General features: G+C 44.5%; 6 protein-coding genes across 6 annotated transcripts; 4 read left to right on the top strand and 2 right to left on the bottom strand.

The window, feature by feature from the left end:
- Positions 1 to 648: 648 nt before the first annotated feature.
- BYT42DRAFT_617526 (aconitate hydratase) lies at positions 649 to 3,505 on the top strand (the record flags this gene model as incomplete). The annotated part of the gene is made up of 8 exons (XM_051572194.1): positions 649 to 684; positions 747 to 1,002; positions 1,071 to 1,088; positions 1,157 to 1,632; positions 1,698 to 2,285; positions 2,357 to 2,482; positions 2,563 to 3,075; positions 3,140 to 3,505. 8 exons carry the CDS (start codon positions 649 to 651, stop codon positions 3,503 to 3,505), a joined length of 2,379 nt encoding a protein of 792 aa, XP_051419755.1.
- A 427-nt stretch (positions 3,506 to 3,932) lies between these two features.
- BYT42DRAFT_584729 (uncharacterized protein) lies at positions 3,933 to 7,064 on the top strand. Its single transcript, XM_051569910.1, has 3 exons — positions 3,933 to 5,252; positions 5,344 to 6,026; positions 6,084 to 7,064. Exons 1-3 carry the CDS (start codon positions 4,084 to 4,086, stop codon positions 6,911 to 6,913), a joined length of 2,682 nt encoding a protein of 893 aa, XP_051419754.1. The 5' UTR covers positions 3,933 to 4,083; the 3' UTR covers positions 6,914 to 7,064.
- Positions 7,065 to 7,442: 378 nt separating this feature from the next.
- BYT42DRAFT_503010 (inosine-5'-monophosphate dehydrogenase) lies at positions 7,443 to 9,199 on the bottom strand (the record flags this gene model as incomplete). The annotated part of the gene is made up of 3 exons (XM_051564869.1): positions 7,443 to 8,560; positions 8,653 to 8,839; positions 8,927 to 9,199. 3 exons carry the CDS (start codon positions 9,197 to 9,199, stop codon positions 7,443 to 7,445), a joined length of 1,578 nt encoding a protein of 525 aa, XP_051419753.1.
- Positions 9,200 to 11,066: 1,867 nt separating this feature from the next.
- Positions 11,067 to 11,782, top strand: BYT42DRAFT_584726 (uncharacterized protein). The gene is made up of 2 exons (XM_051569909.1): positions 11,067 to 11,188; positions 11,407 to 11,782. The coding sequence occupies exon 2, from the start codon at positions 11,419 to 11,421 to the stop codon at positions 11,659 to 11,661; it is 243 nt and encodes an 80-aa protein (XP_051419752.1). The 5' UTR covers positions 11,067 to 11,188; positions 11,407 to 11,418; the 3' UTR covers positions 11,662 to 11,782.
- Positions 11,783 to 12,263: 481 nt separating this feature from the next.
- Positions 12,264 to 13,510, top strand: BYT42DRAFT_584723 (uncharacterized protein). The gene is made up of 8 exons (XM_051569908.1): positions 12,264 to 12,343; positions 12,419 to 12,546; positions 12,610 to 12,681; positions 12,747 to 12,787; positions 12,843 to 12,910; positions 12,969 to 13,026; positions 13,092 to 13,141; positions 13,212 to 13,510. The coding sequence occupies exons 1-8, from the start codon at positions 12,282 to 12,284 to the stop codon at positions 13,405 to 13,407; spliced, it is 675 nt and encodes a 224-aa protein (XP_051419751.1). The 5' UTR covers positions 12,264 to 12,281; the 3' UTR covers positions 13,408 to 13,510.
- Positions 13,511 to 14,528: 1,018 nt separating this feature from the next.
- Positions 14,529 to 16,027, bottom strand: BYT42DRAFT_617521 (uncharacterized protein; the record flags this gene model as incomplete). The annotated part of the gene is made up of 2 exons (XM_051572193.1): positions 14,529 to 15,881; positions 15,953 to 16,027. The coding sequence occupies 2 exons, from the start codon at positions 16,025 to 16,027 to the stop codon at positions 14,529 to 14,531; spliced, it is 1,428 nt and encodes a 475-aa protein (XP_051419750.1).
- Between the last annotated feature and the right edge of the window lie 550 nt (positions 16,028 to 16,577).

Raw genomic sequence — 16,577 nt, 5'->3', positions numbered from 1 at the left:
AGAATCACTCCAAAAGGTATTCCTGCCGCATTCGTTATAGGATCTACCGCAGAACCAGTGAGTGTGCACTGATAGCTCGATCAGTCAGGGTCACCATGTTCGCCTAACTTGGACACCCCGCTCAATTGACATCCTTTTGTTTGGTCTCATCCAATGGGAAATGCATGATTTTGACGGAGATAAAGTTGGATCTGGAAAAGACCGACCCGATCTGCATCTCATCGGCTCATGCTACGTTGTGTTGGTCTAATCACCTACAGCGACGTACAAAGAGCGGCCTTGCGTGAATATCCAAGCTTTTGCATGATATAGAGCGATCGTTTCTTGACGAAAAAATCTCGACGGAGCAAAAAACGCTGGGAGATTTGAATCGTTCATAGATTTGTTGACCATTCAAGGAATGGATTGAATCTCCGCATCTCTCTTATTTACCGCATTAGGTAATGGAATAGAGATGATCATCATCTACTAACCAGGACAACCTTCATGACGATGCAGTGTCAAAAAAGTCATCGGATAGAAAAAAAAAAGGCTCATTGCGATTTTTTTATTTTATTTTTTTCTTTCAACAAACTTGTCAAATTTTGTCAGCCTTAGGCTTTTCTTCCCTCCCCACTCTTCCTCCTTTTCCTGTTGAAACCATCCATCATGGCTTCAGCTTTTTTGTCCGGCAGCAGTTATCGAGTATGCATAAAAGCACAATTGTAAACCATTGTGATTACGGTTAACCTTTTGATTTTCATTAGGCTGCTCTTTCTGTCAACCATCATTTACGTACAACCACACTCAGAGGCCTCGCTACCGCGGTGAACCCGGTGTCCCAAAAGGATTGCCGTTCCATTACACCTCCTTATGCCAAGCTTAACGCCACTTTGAATCAAGTCAAGCGTATCTTGAACAACCGACCATTGACTTTGGCCGAGAAGATTGTGTATTCTCATTTGACCAACCCTGAGGAAACAGTGCCTGTTCGAGGCGAAACCTATCTCAAATTGTCACCAGGTATAATCGATCTCTCATTTGATCCGACTTGTCAAGAAATGCTTAAATTTTTTGTTTTATCCACATAGATCGTGTTGCTATGCAAGGTATGAGTGTGGAGTAATTTATTGTGACAAGGGAAACCATGAACTGATCGGTCGTTGTGGTGGGATAGATGCTTCTGCCCAGATGGCATTGTTGCAATTCATGCTTTCGGGTATGGCTACGACGGCTGTTCCTTCATCCATTCACTGTGACCATTTGATCGAAGCGTTTGCTGGTGCCGATAAGGATGTCGAACAATCCATTGTGACGAACAAGGAGATTTTCGATTTCTTGGAGAGTGCAGCCAAGAAGTACGGTATTGCCTTCTGGAAACCCGGCAGTGGTATTATCCATCAAATCGTTTTGGAGAATTATGCTGCTCCTGGTGGCCTGATGCTCGGAACTGACAGTCATACCCCTAATGCCGGTGGTCTCGGTATGATTGCTATTGGTGTGGGTGGTGCCGATGCTGTGGATGCCATGGCCAACATTCCCTGGGAATTGAAAGCGCCCAATGTGATTGGTGTGAAGTTGACCGGTCAACTCAGCCCGTGGGCGAGTCCCAAGGATGTGATTTTGAAGCTGGCAGGCGACCTAACTGTTCGAGTAGGTTGAAAGTGGAGGAGAATTTTGGGTTGGACATGGTTCACTGATTCTATGTTTTTGTATAGGGTGGTACAGGCCATATCATTGAATATTTTGGTGAAGGCGTCGAGTCGTTATCTTGCACTGGCATGGCCACGATGTGTAACATGGGTGCTGAAGTCGGTGCGACCACGTCCTTGTTCCCTTATACCAAGAGCATGCAATCGTACTTGGCCGCTACAGGTCGTTCGGAAGTGGGCCAAGCTGCTGATGCCAACGCTCAATTTTTGCGTGCCGATGAAGGATCTCAGTATGACAAGGTAATTGAGATTAACTTGTCGGAAGTCGAACCTCGCATCAATGGTCCGTTCACGCCCGATTTGAGTACGCCTTTGAGCCAGTTCAAAGATTTTGTTCGCGAGAATGGCTGGAAAGATGAATTGTCCGCCGGTTTGATCGGTAGCTGCACCAACTCTTCGTATCAAGACATGTCACGTGCGGCTTCCATTGCACAACAGGCTGCGGATGCCGGTATTTCTGTCAAGTCCAAATTTTTGGTCACCCCAGGTTCCGAACAGATTCGTGCCACCATTGAACGTGACGGTCAATCGGCAGTCTTCGAGAAGGCTGGCGCTCAAGTGCTCGCAAATGCATGTGGTCCCTGCATTGGTCAGGTAAACTATCCAATTACGTCCGATGTGATGTCACAGTATAGCTTATCTCTCTTCTGCATCTGTTTGTCTAGTGGAACCGTACAGATATCAACAAGAAGGCACAGGAAGAAAACGCTATTCTGACTTCCTTCAACCGTAATTTCCGTAGCCGAAATGACGGTAACCCCAAGACCATGAACTTTTTAGCTGCCCCAGAGGTAAAAGAAAAAGAAAAAGCATCAAGCGTTGATGAGAAAAAAAAAAAAGAAGAGTAGGTGATTAAAGCCCTTCTTAATAGATTGTTACGGCTATGGCATTTTCGGGTAAACTGAGTTTCAATCCCATGACGGACACCTTGCTGGACAAGGATGGTAAAGAGTTCCGTTTCCAGCCTCCTCAAGGAGACGACCTTCCCAGTCAAGGTTTCGAAGCCGGTCGTGCTACGTATGATCCTCCATCTCCTACTCCTACCCCTGATTCATCCGTGGACATCGTCGTGTCACCTACTTCTAACCGTTTGCAAGTGTTGGATGCGTTTGAACCCTGGAATGGCCAAGAATTCAAGGACGTTCGCGTTTTGGTCAAGGTTCAAGGCAAATGTACCACCGATCACATTTCGGCGGCCGGTCCTTGGTTGAAGTACAAGGGCCACTTGGAAAACATTGCTGAAAACACCTTGATTGGTGCATTGAATGCAGATAACGGCCAAGTCAATGTCGTCCGCGATATCACCAATAATACCGATGGATCTATCCCTGAAGTCGCCAAGAGCTACAAGAAACAGAATATTCCATGGATGGTGATTGCCGATGTAAGTAGGCCAACAAAGAAAAAAAAAGATGAGAGAAAAAAAGTGAACTAACGCGACTGTCTAGCATAACTATGGTGAAGGTTCGGCCCGTGAGCATGCTGCTTTGCAAGTACGTTACTTGGGATGTCCCATGATCATTTCTCGATCGTTTGCTCGTATCCACGAGACCAATCTCAAGAAGCAAGGTGTGCTTCCTTTGACTTTTGTGAACGAGGACGATTACAAGCTGATCTCTGGCGGTGATTCCATCGAGACCGTGGGTGTGAAGGATATTGCACCCGGCAAACCGGTGACATTGATTGTCACCAAGGCCGATGGCAGCAAGATTAACATTGACGCCAAGCACACGATGAGCAAGGACCAAATTGAATGGTTCCAAAAGGGCAGTGCTTTGAACCTTATCAAGGAAAAAGCATCGGCCAATGCATAAACAACTAATTTCATTCCAATTCACCCTACAGATTAGAAAATCATTGTTACCCTCCTTCATCACCTTAAAAAAAAAAACCTGAAAAGTATGATAGCAATCAATCGATTATTACCTTTTTTCATAGAATTCAAAGCTCTTTTTTTTTGTTCCTATTTATTTCAATGAATCAGAGAGTGTTACTGTAATGCATCAACTTGGTAATAAGCTGGCTTTTACCCCTAAGAAATCGATCCTTTGGTCCCACACAGAATTTATATGAGCTATTACTGCCATTGTATTCACGGAACAAGGGTAATGGTGGTTGACTTCTCCTATATTCGTATATTTTTCATCAGTCAGAAGTGTGCTGTTAATTTACAAGTCCAAGGTGATAACAGATGCTTGTATGGAACCGGCATCTAAAGTGGTTATGCATTCAAGAAACCCGTTTTGTTTGTTTCTTTGTCTGTAATGATTGATCCACAGCATCCATCCATCCATGGATATGGCTTTTTTTTTTCTTTCTCAATGAAATTTTCACTTTCTGTATATAACGAAATGTATGTGAACTCTGTCAAAATCAAGAGTCCATTTCGTTGATGAAAAATCATTACCTGAATACGACAGGCAAGAAAAGCTTATTTTTAGAAAGGCTGATTTTCTTTGTGATTCGCCCCGCGGGATGCACAACGTTGAGTAATAAACACGCTTTTGCAAGGTTGCACATTCAATTTATATCACTTGCCTTTATTTTATATATTGAATCAGCTCCAAGGTTGGAATACCGACTCTCTCCCGCCCTTCCCTTCGACATGCAGCGTTCTTCTCTGGAGGATGCTCAGAACCTTGATGATGGACCGTTGTTTCGAGCCACCCTTAAACAACTCGAGAGCCACACCGGGTCGCTCAAGCAGTCCGTTAAGCATATTTTGAAGGCAGCTACCGCGGCGCTGGAAGCCAAGAAAGCCATGCTCGATGCCGATGCCGAGCTCCTGACCGCATTGCGCGGCACCTCCGCCACCGAGTCCCTGTTTGCAAGTTATCTCGATGAGGCATGGCCCATCATCCATGAGCAGCGACAACGACTGCAACACTCCATGCAGTCACTGCTCATCGATCCACTGCAGAAACTGTACGATCTCGATATTAAACGAGCGGAAGCACGACGGCGGCAGTTTGAGGATGAATCAAAGGAATATTACACTTATTTGGGAAAATATTTGAGTATTAAAAACGACGATAAGAAGTTGCTGGAAAGTGATGCAAAATATAGTGTTCGGAAACGTCGTTTCGATCTTATGCGATTCGATTACTATTCGTTTTTATTGGATTTACATGGCGGCAAAAAAGAATACGAACTCTTGTATCATGTCCTGAGTCACCAGCAAAAAGAGTACCATTGTTTCCAAACCATTGCCGCCGCTTTGAATCCCCTCAAAGTCGGTCTCGACGATATCGCCCAAAAGATGATCCAGGTATCGCGCGATCAGGATCAACTCCACAAAGATCGCCAAGAAAAACGCAAATTATTGGAAACCAGAGACAACGCAAGCGTCGATCAACTGTCCGTAGACGACCCATCGGCCAACGAGGAGATCACCGATGATGGAACGCTGTGGGCCGACGATGAGGCAGCGGCCACCTCTGCCGATAAAAATCGTGTAAGCACCGGTACTTCTGTAGCAAGTACGGAACGACGTAAAGAAGGATTCCTTTTTGCCACCACGAAACCGCAGAAACCCACCACCGGCGGAGTAACATGGCACAAGTACAGTATTATTTTTTTCAGGGCTCGAAAACCCTACTAACCAAATGTGAGCAACGGAATGGACGGTGTGACTAAATGGCCTTCCTTACAGGTATTGGTGTGTGCTGAGCGCGGGCCAATTACATGAATACTCCAACTGGAAACGGCACCTGGAAACGCATATTGACCCTATCAATCTGCGGTTTGCTACGGTTCGTGAGGCTCGTCAAACCGATCGACGTTTCTGTTTTGAAGTCATCACTCCTTATCTGCGGCGGACCTACCAAGCGATATCGCATGAAGAAATGCTCAGTTGGATGGCCACAATCAATAATGCCATTGAAAGTTTGTTGAATGGAATGAGCAGTTCGGTGGACATGCTCAAAAATATGCAAGAATCGGACTTGGAAGAAAAGGAAGGTTCACTGGCTTTGCGACCGTTGAGCGCGGCCATTTGCGGTGGAATATCACCCAAGGAACGAAAGCGCATCGCCGCTCAGTTGAGTGTCCCTCACTCCGGCTCACTATCCATTGACAGCGCCGAATCCTCCACGACCGTGAGTGAACGCCTGCGATGGTCAGGACTTAGTTTTGGTGGAAGCGTCAACACTGCTGAAGCGCGATTCTCGTACAGCTCCACGGGAAAATACGTTCCATTATTACCTTCGGATGCCATTGCCAATACACGGTTGCTCACCGAATTAAGAATGGACTCTTCCAATTTGATTTGTGCCGATTGTGACGCGAAAAATCCAGAATGGTGTTCACTCAACCTTGGTGTTCTCCTTTGTATCGGTAAGTCGCGGTTGCATGACGAAAAACCAGACAATTGAACTAAAAAATTGGCCGCAGAGTGCTCGGGAATCCATCGCAGCTTGGGGACCCACATTTCAAAAATTCGCTCGCTGACTCTCGACAGCACTTCGTACACGCCGGATATCGTGGAATTATTACGTTCGATGGGCAATGATCGATCGAATCAGATTTGGGACAAACACAGCCATAGCAAAGATAAATCGCACAAGCCCACTCCTACCGACAGTCGCGAAGTCAAGCTTCAGTATATCCAAGCAAAGTACGTTGACCGCATGTTTGTCAATAAAAAGGACGATAATGTCGATCCGGCCGAGCTACTTTACGACGCGATTGAACGCGACCATATCCCTGATGCTATTCACGCCATTGCTCTGGGAGCCGATGTGAATCTCCCTCGCCCGATTTCCAGACTTTCCAAACGCATATCACTCCTGCAAGACGATTTGACCATTTTCAGTATACCAGAAGAACCTTTTACAGATACCGAGAAAAAGAACGACCGTTCACCGAGTAAAGCCATCGATGACATTTACGTCGTCCGATATCCCCTTCATTTTGCGTTGTTGCATCCAAGAGACGTGATTCCTTTAGAACCGACGTCGCCAAACGAAGTAGAAGACGATGCGATTCGGATACACGTATTTCCTATGGCCGAACTGCTGTTACAGAACGGAGCGGATGGCGCCATTGTCGATCCTGCCGCTGGATGCACGTTGGCCACATTGGTCAGCCTAGGCTCGGTCGTGACGGATGATGCTATTGCTTATTTGAACTTTAAGAGTAATGCTCGAGGCCAATCGCCGGTGTTTCGATTAAGCCTTCCGCCTTTACCCCGTTTATCTTCTACGACAACCGTCTCTCCATAATCCCACGAATAAGGCTGCATTGACTTGCCCAATTGATTTATCTAGCGGATCGGAGGCATATTCATTTACCCTATTATCACTATCTTAATCTATTTATTGAATTTTACACGTATAAAATAACAATAAAGCCCCCGATCCTCCAATAATGGCAATGAATTTTATCGATTTTGGATATTCACGTCTGGGTTTCAATCATCTTTCCCAGTCCAACTCGACCAAGATCCAGGACGTGTCAGTAAAAAGAAATATAGATCAAGTATATTCAATCTTTTTTTTTTGTTTTGTTTCCCCAGGGGCCGGGGGGGGGGGGCTAGCAGTCTGATGACTCATCATCAGGTATCGTCACTTGCACGAAAAAAAAAGAACTTTGTGGAAAGCGAAATATGAGAGAAAGATGGTAAAATGAGAAATTGAGTTTGATTATATTTGAAAGTGTGAAAGCAACGTAAAAAACAAGAGAGCAGGATGAAAAAGAAAAGAAGAGAAAACTAAATGATTGAAAGGATGCTAAGAGATTGAAACAATAGGCTTATGCAAAAAGTTTCTTTTCAAAGGAATGCAAACCGTGGACACCACCTTCCAACTGAGCAGCGGCGGTTCTCTTTTCGAAGCGAACACGGCCTTCAGCAACGGCGTCGTGGAATTCGCGGATGCTCTGGCAACCGATATCTTGGAGGGAATGTTGCAAACCAGTAGTAAGGTAGGGAACAAAGATTCTCAATGAACCCTTATCGATGACGTTGCCAACCACACCTTGAGCGACCTTGACGGCATCGCCTTCAGAGAAGTAGCGCTTGGTAGCCGCATTACCGGCAGCGGTGGCGTTGTTGTTCATGGCATCAATGGAGCCCATACCACGGTAACGCTTGAGACGCTGGCCTTCGTGATAAAAGTATTCACCAGGGGATTCAGTGGTACCGGCCAAAAGACCACCCATCATCACCGCCGAAGCACCGAGAGCCAAAGCCTTGACAATATGACCAACGTTGCCGATACCGCCATCAGCAATGGTGGGAACACCGAAACGACGAGCAAATTCGGACACACGGTAGACCGCTGTAGCCTGAGGACGACCACAAGCCATGACTTCCTGAGTAATACAGATGGAACCTGAACCCATACCAATACGAAGACCATCGGCACCGGCCGCAATGAGGTTGGCTGCCTGTTCACGGGTTACGACATTGCCAGCAATGACGTCCAATTCGGGATAAGTTTCCTTGATCCAGCGAACCATGTCCAACTGGTAAACGGAGTTGCCCTGAGACGAGTCCAGAACGACGACATCCAAACCGGCCTTGACCAAGAGAGCCAAACGGTCACGGTCATCGGGGCGGGTACCGATGGCAGCACCGACCAACAACTGCTTGGAGTGGGGTTTCTTGGAAGCGAGCGGGAAATTCTGGTTCTTGAGCAAATCGGAACGAGCCAACAACGAGACAAGACGGTATTCTTCATCGACAATGGGAAGTTTGCCCTTCTTGGACGAGGAAAGGATCTCGTTGGCTTCTTCCAAAGTGATGCCTTTCTTGGCCACCACCAAATCAGTGGTCATGATATCCTTGAGAAGCGAGGAATCATCCCGGTGGAACTGGATATCGCGGGCGGTCACAATACCGACCAACTTTCCCTTCATTTTACCAGTTTCTATAAACGGAATAAGTCAGACCCGACATTCAACTAAAACGGTGTTCTCCGCAAAAAAAAAAAAAAAAAAAAAAAAAAAAAAAAAACCTTACCTGTGATCGGAATGCCGCAGAAGCCCATTTTAGCCTTGATGTTCTTCACATCGGCCACGGTGTGTTCGGGAGACAAGACAATGGGATCAATAATGAAACCGTTTTCATACTTCTTGACCTTGCGCACCATAGCCGCTTGTTCTTCAGCACTGCAGTTGTGGTGAATAATACCAATACCACCGAGAAGCTATTTCAAGGAACGCACAAAAAACAAAAAAGATAAGAAGTCCGATCGCCTAATTGAGTGTAGTCAGGTCGATCTGGTGACACTTACAGCCATGGTGATGGCCATGTCCGTTTCGGTAACGGTATCCATGGGAGAAGACATGAAGGGGGTCTTTAAGGTGATGTTCTTTGTAATCTTGGATTCCATGGACACCTTGTGGGCCGGGAAATCAATGTAACCAGGGAGAATCAAAAAGTCATTGTAAGTCAAGCCACCACTGAGTTGTTCATCCAACAATCCTTCGACGGAAAGACCATCGGGACGACCATAGCTTTCCAAAGTGGCAACGGCCTGGGAAGGTTCAAGCAACTGAGATGACATTGTATGTGTAATATGAAAGGACGTAAAAATACGGGTGGGAAAAAAAGTATGTTTTATTGGGTGAGGGGGTTAAACCCCCCCTTCTTTTCGAAGTGCTAACGCTATTCTTTTTATACTTTTTCCATGGCAGTATCGGACATTAAACCGATGCCTGTGAACGATTGGCTCACTGTTACTTGTGACCGGTTCTTTGGTCGCACAACCAATGAAAAGTTTTCTTGCCAAAGAAAAAGAGGACACTCAGAAATGACTGATCAACCAAGGGTGGCTTGTTATCTGCGTGGGCGTCACATCGCAAATTTTTTTTGAGACTCCATTTGACTCGCCGTTTTTTTTTGAGGAATAAAAATTTTCGAACCCCTGGAGAGTCCGACGACAAATTGGGATGAATGCTTTTCAAGCCCATCCGGTGCCTTGCAGGACGAAAGCGTGTTGTTTATCAGTCGATGATCACGATCTTTTTTTTCATGATCTGTATCCCTTCTTTTACATACGAATTTTCTTTTAATTTCTTCATATGTAGAACATTAAATGGAAAGAATAAAGGGGTGATAAGTAGTAGTTGGATTTGATTTATTTCAAAAGAGCTGAATGCGGTCATTGCAATAATCTCTCCAGTGAACCATTAAGGATGGATGCAGAACGCAAAAAGCTAGGACTGAATTTGGAAATCCCAACGACGGAAAAGTTTCATGACGTTGATCACATGCAGCACGGCAAACCATACTGTGGGAATAACATTGACGATAAGCGAAAAAGCTGCAAGAAGAACAAAAATTGTCCATTACGCGTTGCGATTTTAATGCTGCGCCGTCGCATCCTCTTTTTTGTGCGAAATGATGAGTGTTTCCCACGGAATGAGACATCACCTGAGCAACGGGAAAATCCTTTAATTTAACACTTATTGATTTATTTCCTTTTGTTTTTTTTTTCATGGAATCAGCTGTGTAGCGTAAACAAACATTCATTTCCGGGAAACATTTCATCAACATATTAGGATATCCATATCAGATAATCGACTTTTTAATGCGTGATTTCCATACTGTCATTTTGTTTATGTGCCATAGCAAATTTTTGGGTTTTTTACCGGATATTGCATTGGAACAATGTATGTAATGATCTGTCTCGTCAGAACTCATCGATATTTTGAATCTGCAAAGATTCGAGGTTGCATAGCAGCTGGGAGAACAATGCATATAAATGATTTCCATTATTTCGTAGTTCCCTCTACTTTTTTTTTAAAAAAAGTCCAATGAGAGAAAAGATAATGAGACTGGAATTGCGATTTTGCTTCCATTGACACGTTTTACGACATTGGGCTTTCGTGGTTGAAACCCTATTTTACTAATCTTTCAGTGTAATACGAATATGCACGGAGACTGAATGGACGGTGTACAGTCATCAACTTTTAGCGCAATCTGACAAAGCTTGTGTTGACTTGAAGACAGAATGTCTAGCTTGGGTTCATCGAATTGTTCACCAACATTTTCTTTTGCAATTGCTATTACCAGGCAGCTGAATTTACAAAAAATATGGGATACAGTGGAGAAAAGACTATGAAGAGGCCCATCTTCGGAATATCTTTTTCAAAAACGGCGCTTTTTCAAAAGGAAGGTACAGAGCCTTTTTTCAGGCATTTTCTTTGAAATAAAATACCAGCGTCATTGGACATAGTTCCTTTTATTTTCTTCCCTCCTCCATTATAGGAGAAAGGCTTTTATTCAGAAAAACACCTACCTTTGCCACATAGTAGACAGCCATCTCTCTATATACCACGACTTTATATCGAAGCTAAAATGGCGGAGCTCATTGAGTTCTAATACTTTCGGTGTCGTCACCGCGAAAAATTGTCGGTGGCTTTTTTCTCCGACAACCTTTTTGATGGGCGGCCAGCGCTGAACTTGTTGCTCCCTCCCCTTTTTTTTTCGTCGCATAAGCGTCTTGTATCTCTTAAGGAGTTAAATCGTTACTTGCGCACGCGATCAATAGGTTAGTTTTTCAAAAGCATCATTTAACCCTTTCGATATCATTGTCTGTACATTCAATGGATGGATGGACAACTCGACAGATGGATGGATGGATGGATGGATGGATGGGTGTACGCAGGCTGGGGTGGATCCGTCGAGTAATAAGATATCGAAAGGAGTTTTTAAACAACTTTACCTTTTTCCATTCATGGTATTAATATTGTCGCTTGTTTGCAATAGAATTTATTAAACATGAAGTATCTCGCCGCTTATCTTCTTCTTAACGTTGGTGGTAAGGCCAACCCTTCCGCCGAAGACATCAAGTCTCTTTTCAAGTCCGTCGGTATTGAGGCTGAGGAGGAACGTCTTTCCTCTTTGATCTCTGCTCTTGGCGAGAAGGACATTGCCCAGGTAAAATCTCGACACAATGGCTCAATATTCCCGATTGCCGAGATGCAGTTTACTGATTTGTCTTTGCGTGTTTTAGCTCATTGAAGAGGGTAAGGAGAAGCTTGCTTCCGTCCCCACTGGTGGTGCTGCTGCCCCTGCTGCTGGTGCCGCTGCTGGCGGTGCTTCTGAAGAGGCCGCTGAAGAGGCCAAGGAAGAAGAGAAGGAGGAGTCCGATGACGACATGGGCTTCGGTCTTTTCGACTAAACAGTTGTCTGTCCTATCGGTATCATTCTGTCAAAATAAAATCTATTTTCAGTATGATTTGCAGCAAATTTTTTTCTGTTCATTTGTCAAAAACAGTTTATGTCTAAATGAGAGATATCATAAAGGAAATTCTGTTTTCTGCTTAGGTGACTGGCAAACGGAAAAAAGAGAGTAGTAATGGATGGGTCATTTCAAACACCCGGTATCCGTACCATATCACGGACATCAATTACAATAATAGCGAACAGTTGTTATGACGAGTAATCATTGGGAAAAAGTTGGTGACTCAGTTTACATTCGTTGCCATAGAGAAGCAACAGCTAATCGATTGTCACATGGATTTTGGAATTGACAAGACAAAGCAAAAATTCATCAGCCGCTCACATGTTGAATGACAGAAAAGAATAAAAATAAAAAACCAGGGGAAAATTCGTTACGAGCCCTTGTATTTGTTTTATTCATGTCTGCTCGCAGTTTCTTGTCAACAGGACGTAAAATCGTCGCCATTGGGCGTAACTTTAGGTAGGTGGAATTGGGCCATCTTTGGACCATTGGCCACCAAAAACACCGAGCTGAGCTCACACCCCCATCCCCCAGCGAGCACGCGAAAGAACTGGGAAACGCAGTTCCAAAATCGCCCTTCTTTTTCCTTAAACCAACTTCGTCCTACCTTCCAAATGGCGGTTCCATTGAAATTCCCAAAGGATGCGATGTGCATCACGAAGGTAAAATACGCGCTCGTCTACGCTGGCATACCCTGTGGCAGTGACATTGAATGTGGTGTATAGTGGAACTAGCCGTGGTGATTGGCAAGGAGACCCGTGACTGCCGTGCCAGCCATGCCATGGATCATATTGCAGGTACAAAGACCTAGCTGAGTGTTGTGAGTGGACTGGCCTTTAATGATCCCATGCTTCCTTCACAGGTTATGCTTTGGCGTTGGATTTGACGGCTCGTAATTTACAGGTAGCATCAAGTGGATCGGGGACCGGTAATACAAATACTGATGCGTTCGTCGTAGAATGAGGCCAAGAAAAAAGGGTTGCCCTGGAGCACTTCAAAGGGATACGATACATTCACACCTATCAGGTTGGACCTTCCACTGGTGATGAATCCGCGAAATCGCTTGGCTAACCCGTGATTCTAGTGATTTCATCCCAAAGGCATCCATTCCTGATCCTGCTGACGTTCATTTATGGCTCAAGGTGGGATATTGATCAACGGATCCAACATTAACTATTGCTTATTCCAAAATGCTTTATTTTATCAGGTGAATGACCAACTGCGTCAAAATGGCAATACGAAAGATATGATCTTCAGGTAAGACAAGGGAATAGGAATCCCGGTTTGGCTGCAACTGACAAATACATCTTTCCGTTTTCGGGATCAGTGTGCCGCAACTGATAGAGCATATTTCCTCCATCATGAGGTTGGAAGTTGGAGATGTTATCTTGACAGGTACCCCTTCGGGGGTGGGACCCATCAAAGCCGGAGATGTGGTGACGGCCGGATTAAAGCCCGATTCAGCTCTTAGAGATTCTCTCGCCGTGAAATTCAACGTCATTGATCGTCAGTCAACCTCATAATCTGCGTACTTGAACTACATCTATCTATCTATCTATATATCATTTATAAACTAACATTATATAATAAGGCGAAAAACAAATTTCGTTGGAAGTGCGATCTATTGAGGTCTGGTTTTTTCTTTTGGCTTCGTATCTACAGAATTCATATTTATGCATTGCGAATGCCTTGTATTTAGATACTACGCACAGGTTCGGCAAATAAGGCCAGAAAGATGACTCGAAATATGATGACCGTAGCCTTTGGGCCTACTCTAATATTTTACGCGAAACCCATCCTGTCCTTCCTGATATTGTCCACCATTACCCTTTCACTTGGATACGATAATCCGGGCATACCCTGGCAGAAAATGGCGTCTGGAAAATCCCAAGAATAAAACCAAGCGATAGGAATATGACAATTATTGAGCATGGATCCTTCTCGGGAACGACAAGAAGAAATCTATGTCTGCACCGACAAAGTCTGACTGAAACAACTGAAGCAACGTTTCTTGAATGGAATAACGCAAGTCATTATTAATTCAAAATTGTAGACATCACCGTTGGACAACTGAATCATTAGATCATGGCAAAAAAACAGCATGGTCGATGAGTTTCTGACATGACAGGTTTGCCCGAAATGTCAGACGAGAACTTTACGAAAGAAGAAGAAACGTCCGGCGAACGACGGAGGAGGAGTTAGACTGTATGTGCAAAATCGTCCAATAGAGTGTGAAAAAACGGTCTATCCGGTTCGTCTTTACATGATGTACAACAAACAATGAGCGTCCTTTACCGTTGGGTAGTGGTTTCTTTTTTATTTTTATTTTTTGGGGTGATTCATGAAAGCTGTTCAACGTAAGATAAAAGCATCCCGTAACGAGTAATTAGTTTTTTTTTTTTTTTTTTTTTTTTTTTTTTTTGGCTTGCCATGACAATCAATGTAACAAAGACAAAAATGCCGAAAAAAAGAAAAAAGTTGCTGTTTTGATCATTTTTTTTTTTATTGGATTTCATACCATACATAGAATTAGATTGGCTTTTGATCATTTTTTTTCCTTCACTGAATTAAATCATAAGGGGATTTAGATTCTCGCGAGAATAATTAGCCTCGCGAGAATCCATAGGTTGCGGAGGAGAGCTTGTTAATAGGTGACTCTTCTTCTGAAAAGTGGTTTCCGGGGCCTGGGTTGATCGCCCCAGGTCAGAGAGCAGGAGCAACGAGGAAGCACTCGTTGCTGCCAGTGGTTTATCGACTGCAATTGGTTGCGGAGCTTGTAGCCGGCGTCGTACCAATAGTTGAAGGTGAACGGCGTAGGTCGTAGTTCATCGTGAGTGTCGTGCCAAACCGAGTGGATATGCATTCTGGCCGTTTTCAGGCGGGATCTGGCCATCTCCAGCTGGGTCAGTTGGAAGTGCAAGGAGTTCCGGGATTTTACGATTTCGTCAGCAAGAATTCGTCTGATGTCACGGTCCACCAGTTGGCCGTTGCGGTGACTGTGTTGGATCGTCGCATAGAGGTGGTTCAGCCTGGTTTGAGCCTTGTCGGTAAACGTGTGGATGTCCTGGACAGCATCCGGGAAAACAGATTCATAGATTTGCTTGATATCGTTGATGACGTTGTGGCGGATGGCTTCCAAGGGGCGACGAAGCGGACCGGTCATCGAAACTGCGACCTGGAACTGACGATTGAATGATGTCAGCAAATCGCCGTCAAAAGCGGTGGTAACAGCGTGGTCCATTAAATTGGCGGTCTGTTGCAGTTGGGAAGTATCCATAGGAGGCAAAGGTACAGCTTCAGATCCTTGGTAGACCCAGTCGTTCAGGTAATCGAGGGAGGCATCAATTTCGAATCGGGCTTGTTCAAGATAGAAATCATAGTCAGAGACGACCTCGTTAAGGAAAACGTCAGTTTTCGAGGCGCTTTGCGAGGTCCAGCGGGCGACACGGGCACGAATCAGGTCAGCATGGGCACTGTCATATTTGTCAGAACCATAGACATTCTGATAAATATGTTTGCGACGAGCGGCAGCGGTTTCAAAGGGAGTCAGGTTCAGTTTCATCAACCAAGGGAAGTAGTTGGCCATATCAAACAGGAAATCATCAAAGGAGTAGAACAGAGCGGGACGAGTAGCTTTATTAAGCTGGAGTTCCTTGGAAACTTTCTTGGTTTGGGCATGCAGGTATTTCTTGTAGTGCTTCAAAGGAGCCATGGCGGAACCAACATTGAGTTTGAGTAAACCAATTTGGGACTTGACGTAAACAGGAACATCAACAACAACGACACGAGGAAGCGTGTCTCGAGCCTTTAACAGGTTGGTCTTTACCAGCGTTTCCGTTTGGTCGACCAGAGATTTAGCCGTGGATTCAAGAGAAGAGAAGAGCGATCTAAAACGATCAGCGGGAACAGCGACAGCGGGTTCTTCGTCACGGGGGACATGGGCCGAAGGATAGCTGGTTGCCATGGGCGAAGGCTTAACATCAGCATCAGAAATTTCCTACGAAATGAAAAAAAGGTCAGCGTCATGCCAGTCAATGGGAAAAAAAAAATTCCAATGAGATTACGTACGAGGGCACAGCATAAAGCTGGCAAGAGCAGTAAGAGCAGTAGTAAAAATAGCGGTTTTTTCGCGGTAAAGAGCATTTTCAAAGTAAAGCAAAGAATAAGCGGAGTAACTCTCATGAATCCATGGTCCGTATAAATATTCATGCAATCTAGCAGTCACGTAATGCGACATGTTGGATCATGATAACCACCGCCCACAAGGAAATCAAAAAAAGACAATAAAATGGAAGAAAAAGATGACATTATTTTTCCATACGCTTTTGGGGAACTTTCTTCGCTAACAATCCCGTGAGTAATATTGACATGGTGTATAAGCATCTTGTTGCTTTTTCGCTGTGGTTAGGCACCATTGTCTTGTAGAAAAAAAAAGGATTTTCCCTCGTCAAAGAGCTTCAACGCCCTTTTTGGTTAAAGCTATCGAAAGGACTGTTCTTTTCATCTTTTTTTTTCGATTATCTTCGATATGGGAACCATATGGAACGGAAAACGGTCTTTGTTTACGGGTAATGGCCCAGGAAAAAGAAAAAAATCAAGGGATATCGCCAAACAACCTCGGTCGGACGGATGCCAAGATCATGAAACGTTTCAGTTGCGTAATGGTGAGAGACGTTACCATGGCAATTATCTA

The sequence above is a fragment of the Radiomyces spectabilis genome, assembly GCF_025331425.1.
Source record: "Radiomyces spectabilis strain NRRL 2753 chromosome Unknown BYT42scaffold_13, whole genome shotgun sequence".
Taxonomy (NCBI): domain Eukaryota; kingdom Fungi; phylum Mucoromycota; class Mucoromycetes; order Mucorales; family Radiomycetaceae; genus Radiomyces; species Radiomyces spectabilis.
Note: the sequence above shows the minus strand (reverse complement) of the source record. Positions and strands in the feature narration are given on the sequence as shown.

Bases quoted from the DNA above. Each gene is read 5' to 3' on its own strand.
- BYT42DRAFT_584729 (XM_051569910.1), top strand. From the start codon at position 4,084: ATGAAAAATCATTACCTGAATACGACAGGCAAGAAAAGCTTATTTTTA. The intron at 5,253-5,343 runs GTACAGTATTAT...CCTTCCTTACAG, and splicing joins GGCGGAGTAACATGGCACAA to GTATTGGTGTGTGCTGAGCG. The intron at 6,027-6,083 runs GTAAGTCGCGGT...AATTGGCCGCAG, and splicing joins TGGTGTTCTCCTTTGTATCG to AGTGCTCGGGAATCCATCGC.
- BYT42DRAFT_584726 (XM_051569909.1), top strand. From the start codon at position 11,419: ATGAAGTATCTCGCCGCTTATCTTCTTCTTAACGTTGGTGGTAAGGCC.
- BYT42DRAFT_584723 (XM_051569908.1), top strand. From the start codon at position 12,282: ATGTCTGCTCGCAGTTTCTTGTCAACAGGACGTAAAATCGTCGCCATT. The intron at 12,911-12,968 runs GTTGGACCTTCC...CCGTGATTCTAG, and splicing joins GATACATTCACACCTATCAG to TGATTTCATCCCAAAGGCAT. The intron at 13,142-13,211 runs GTAAGACAAGGG...TTTCGGGATCAG, and splicing joins ACGAAAGATATGATCTTCAG to TGTGCCGCAACTGATAGAGC.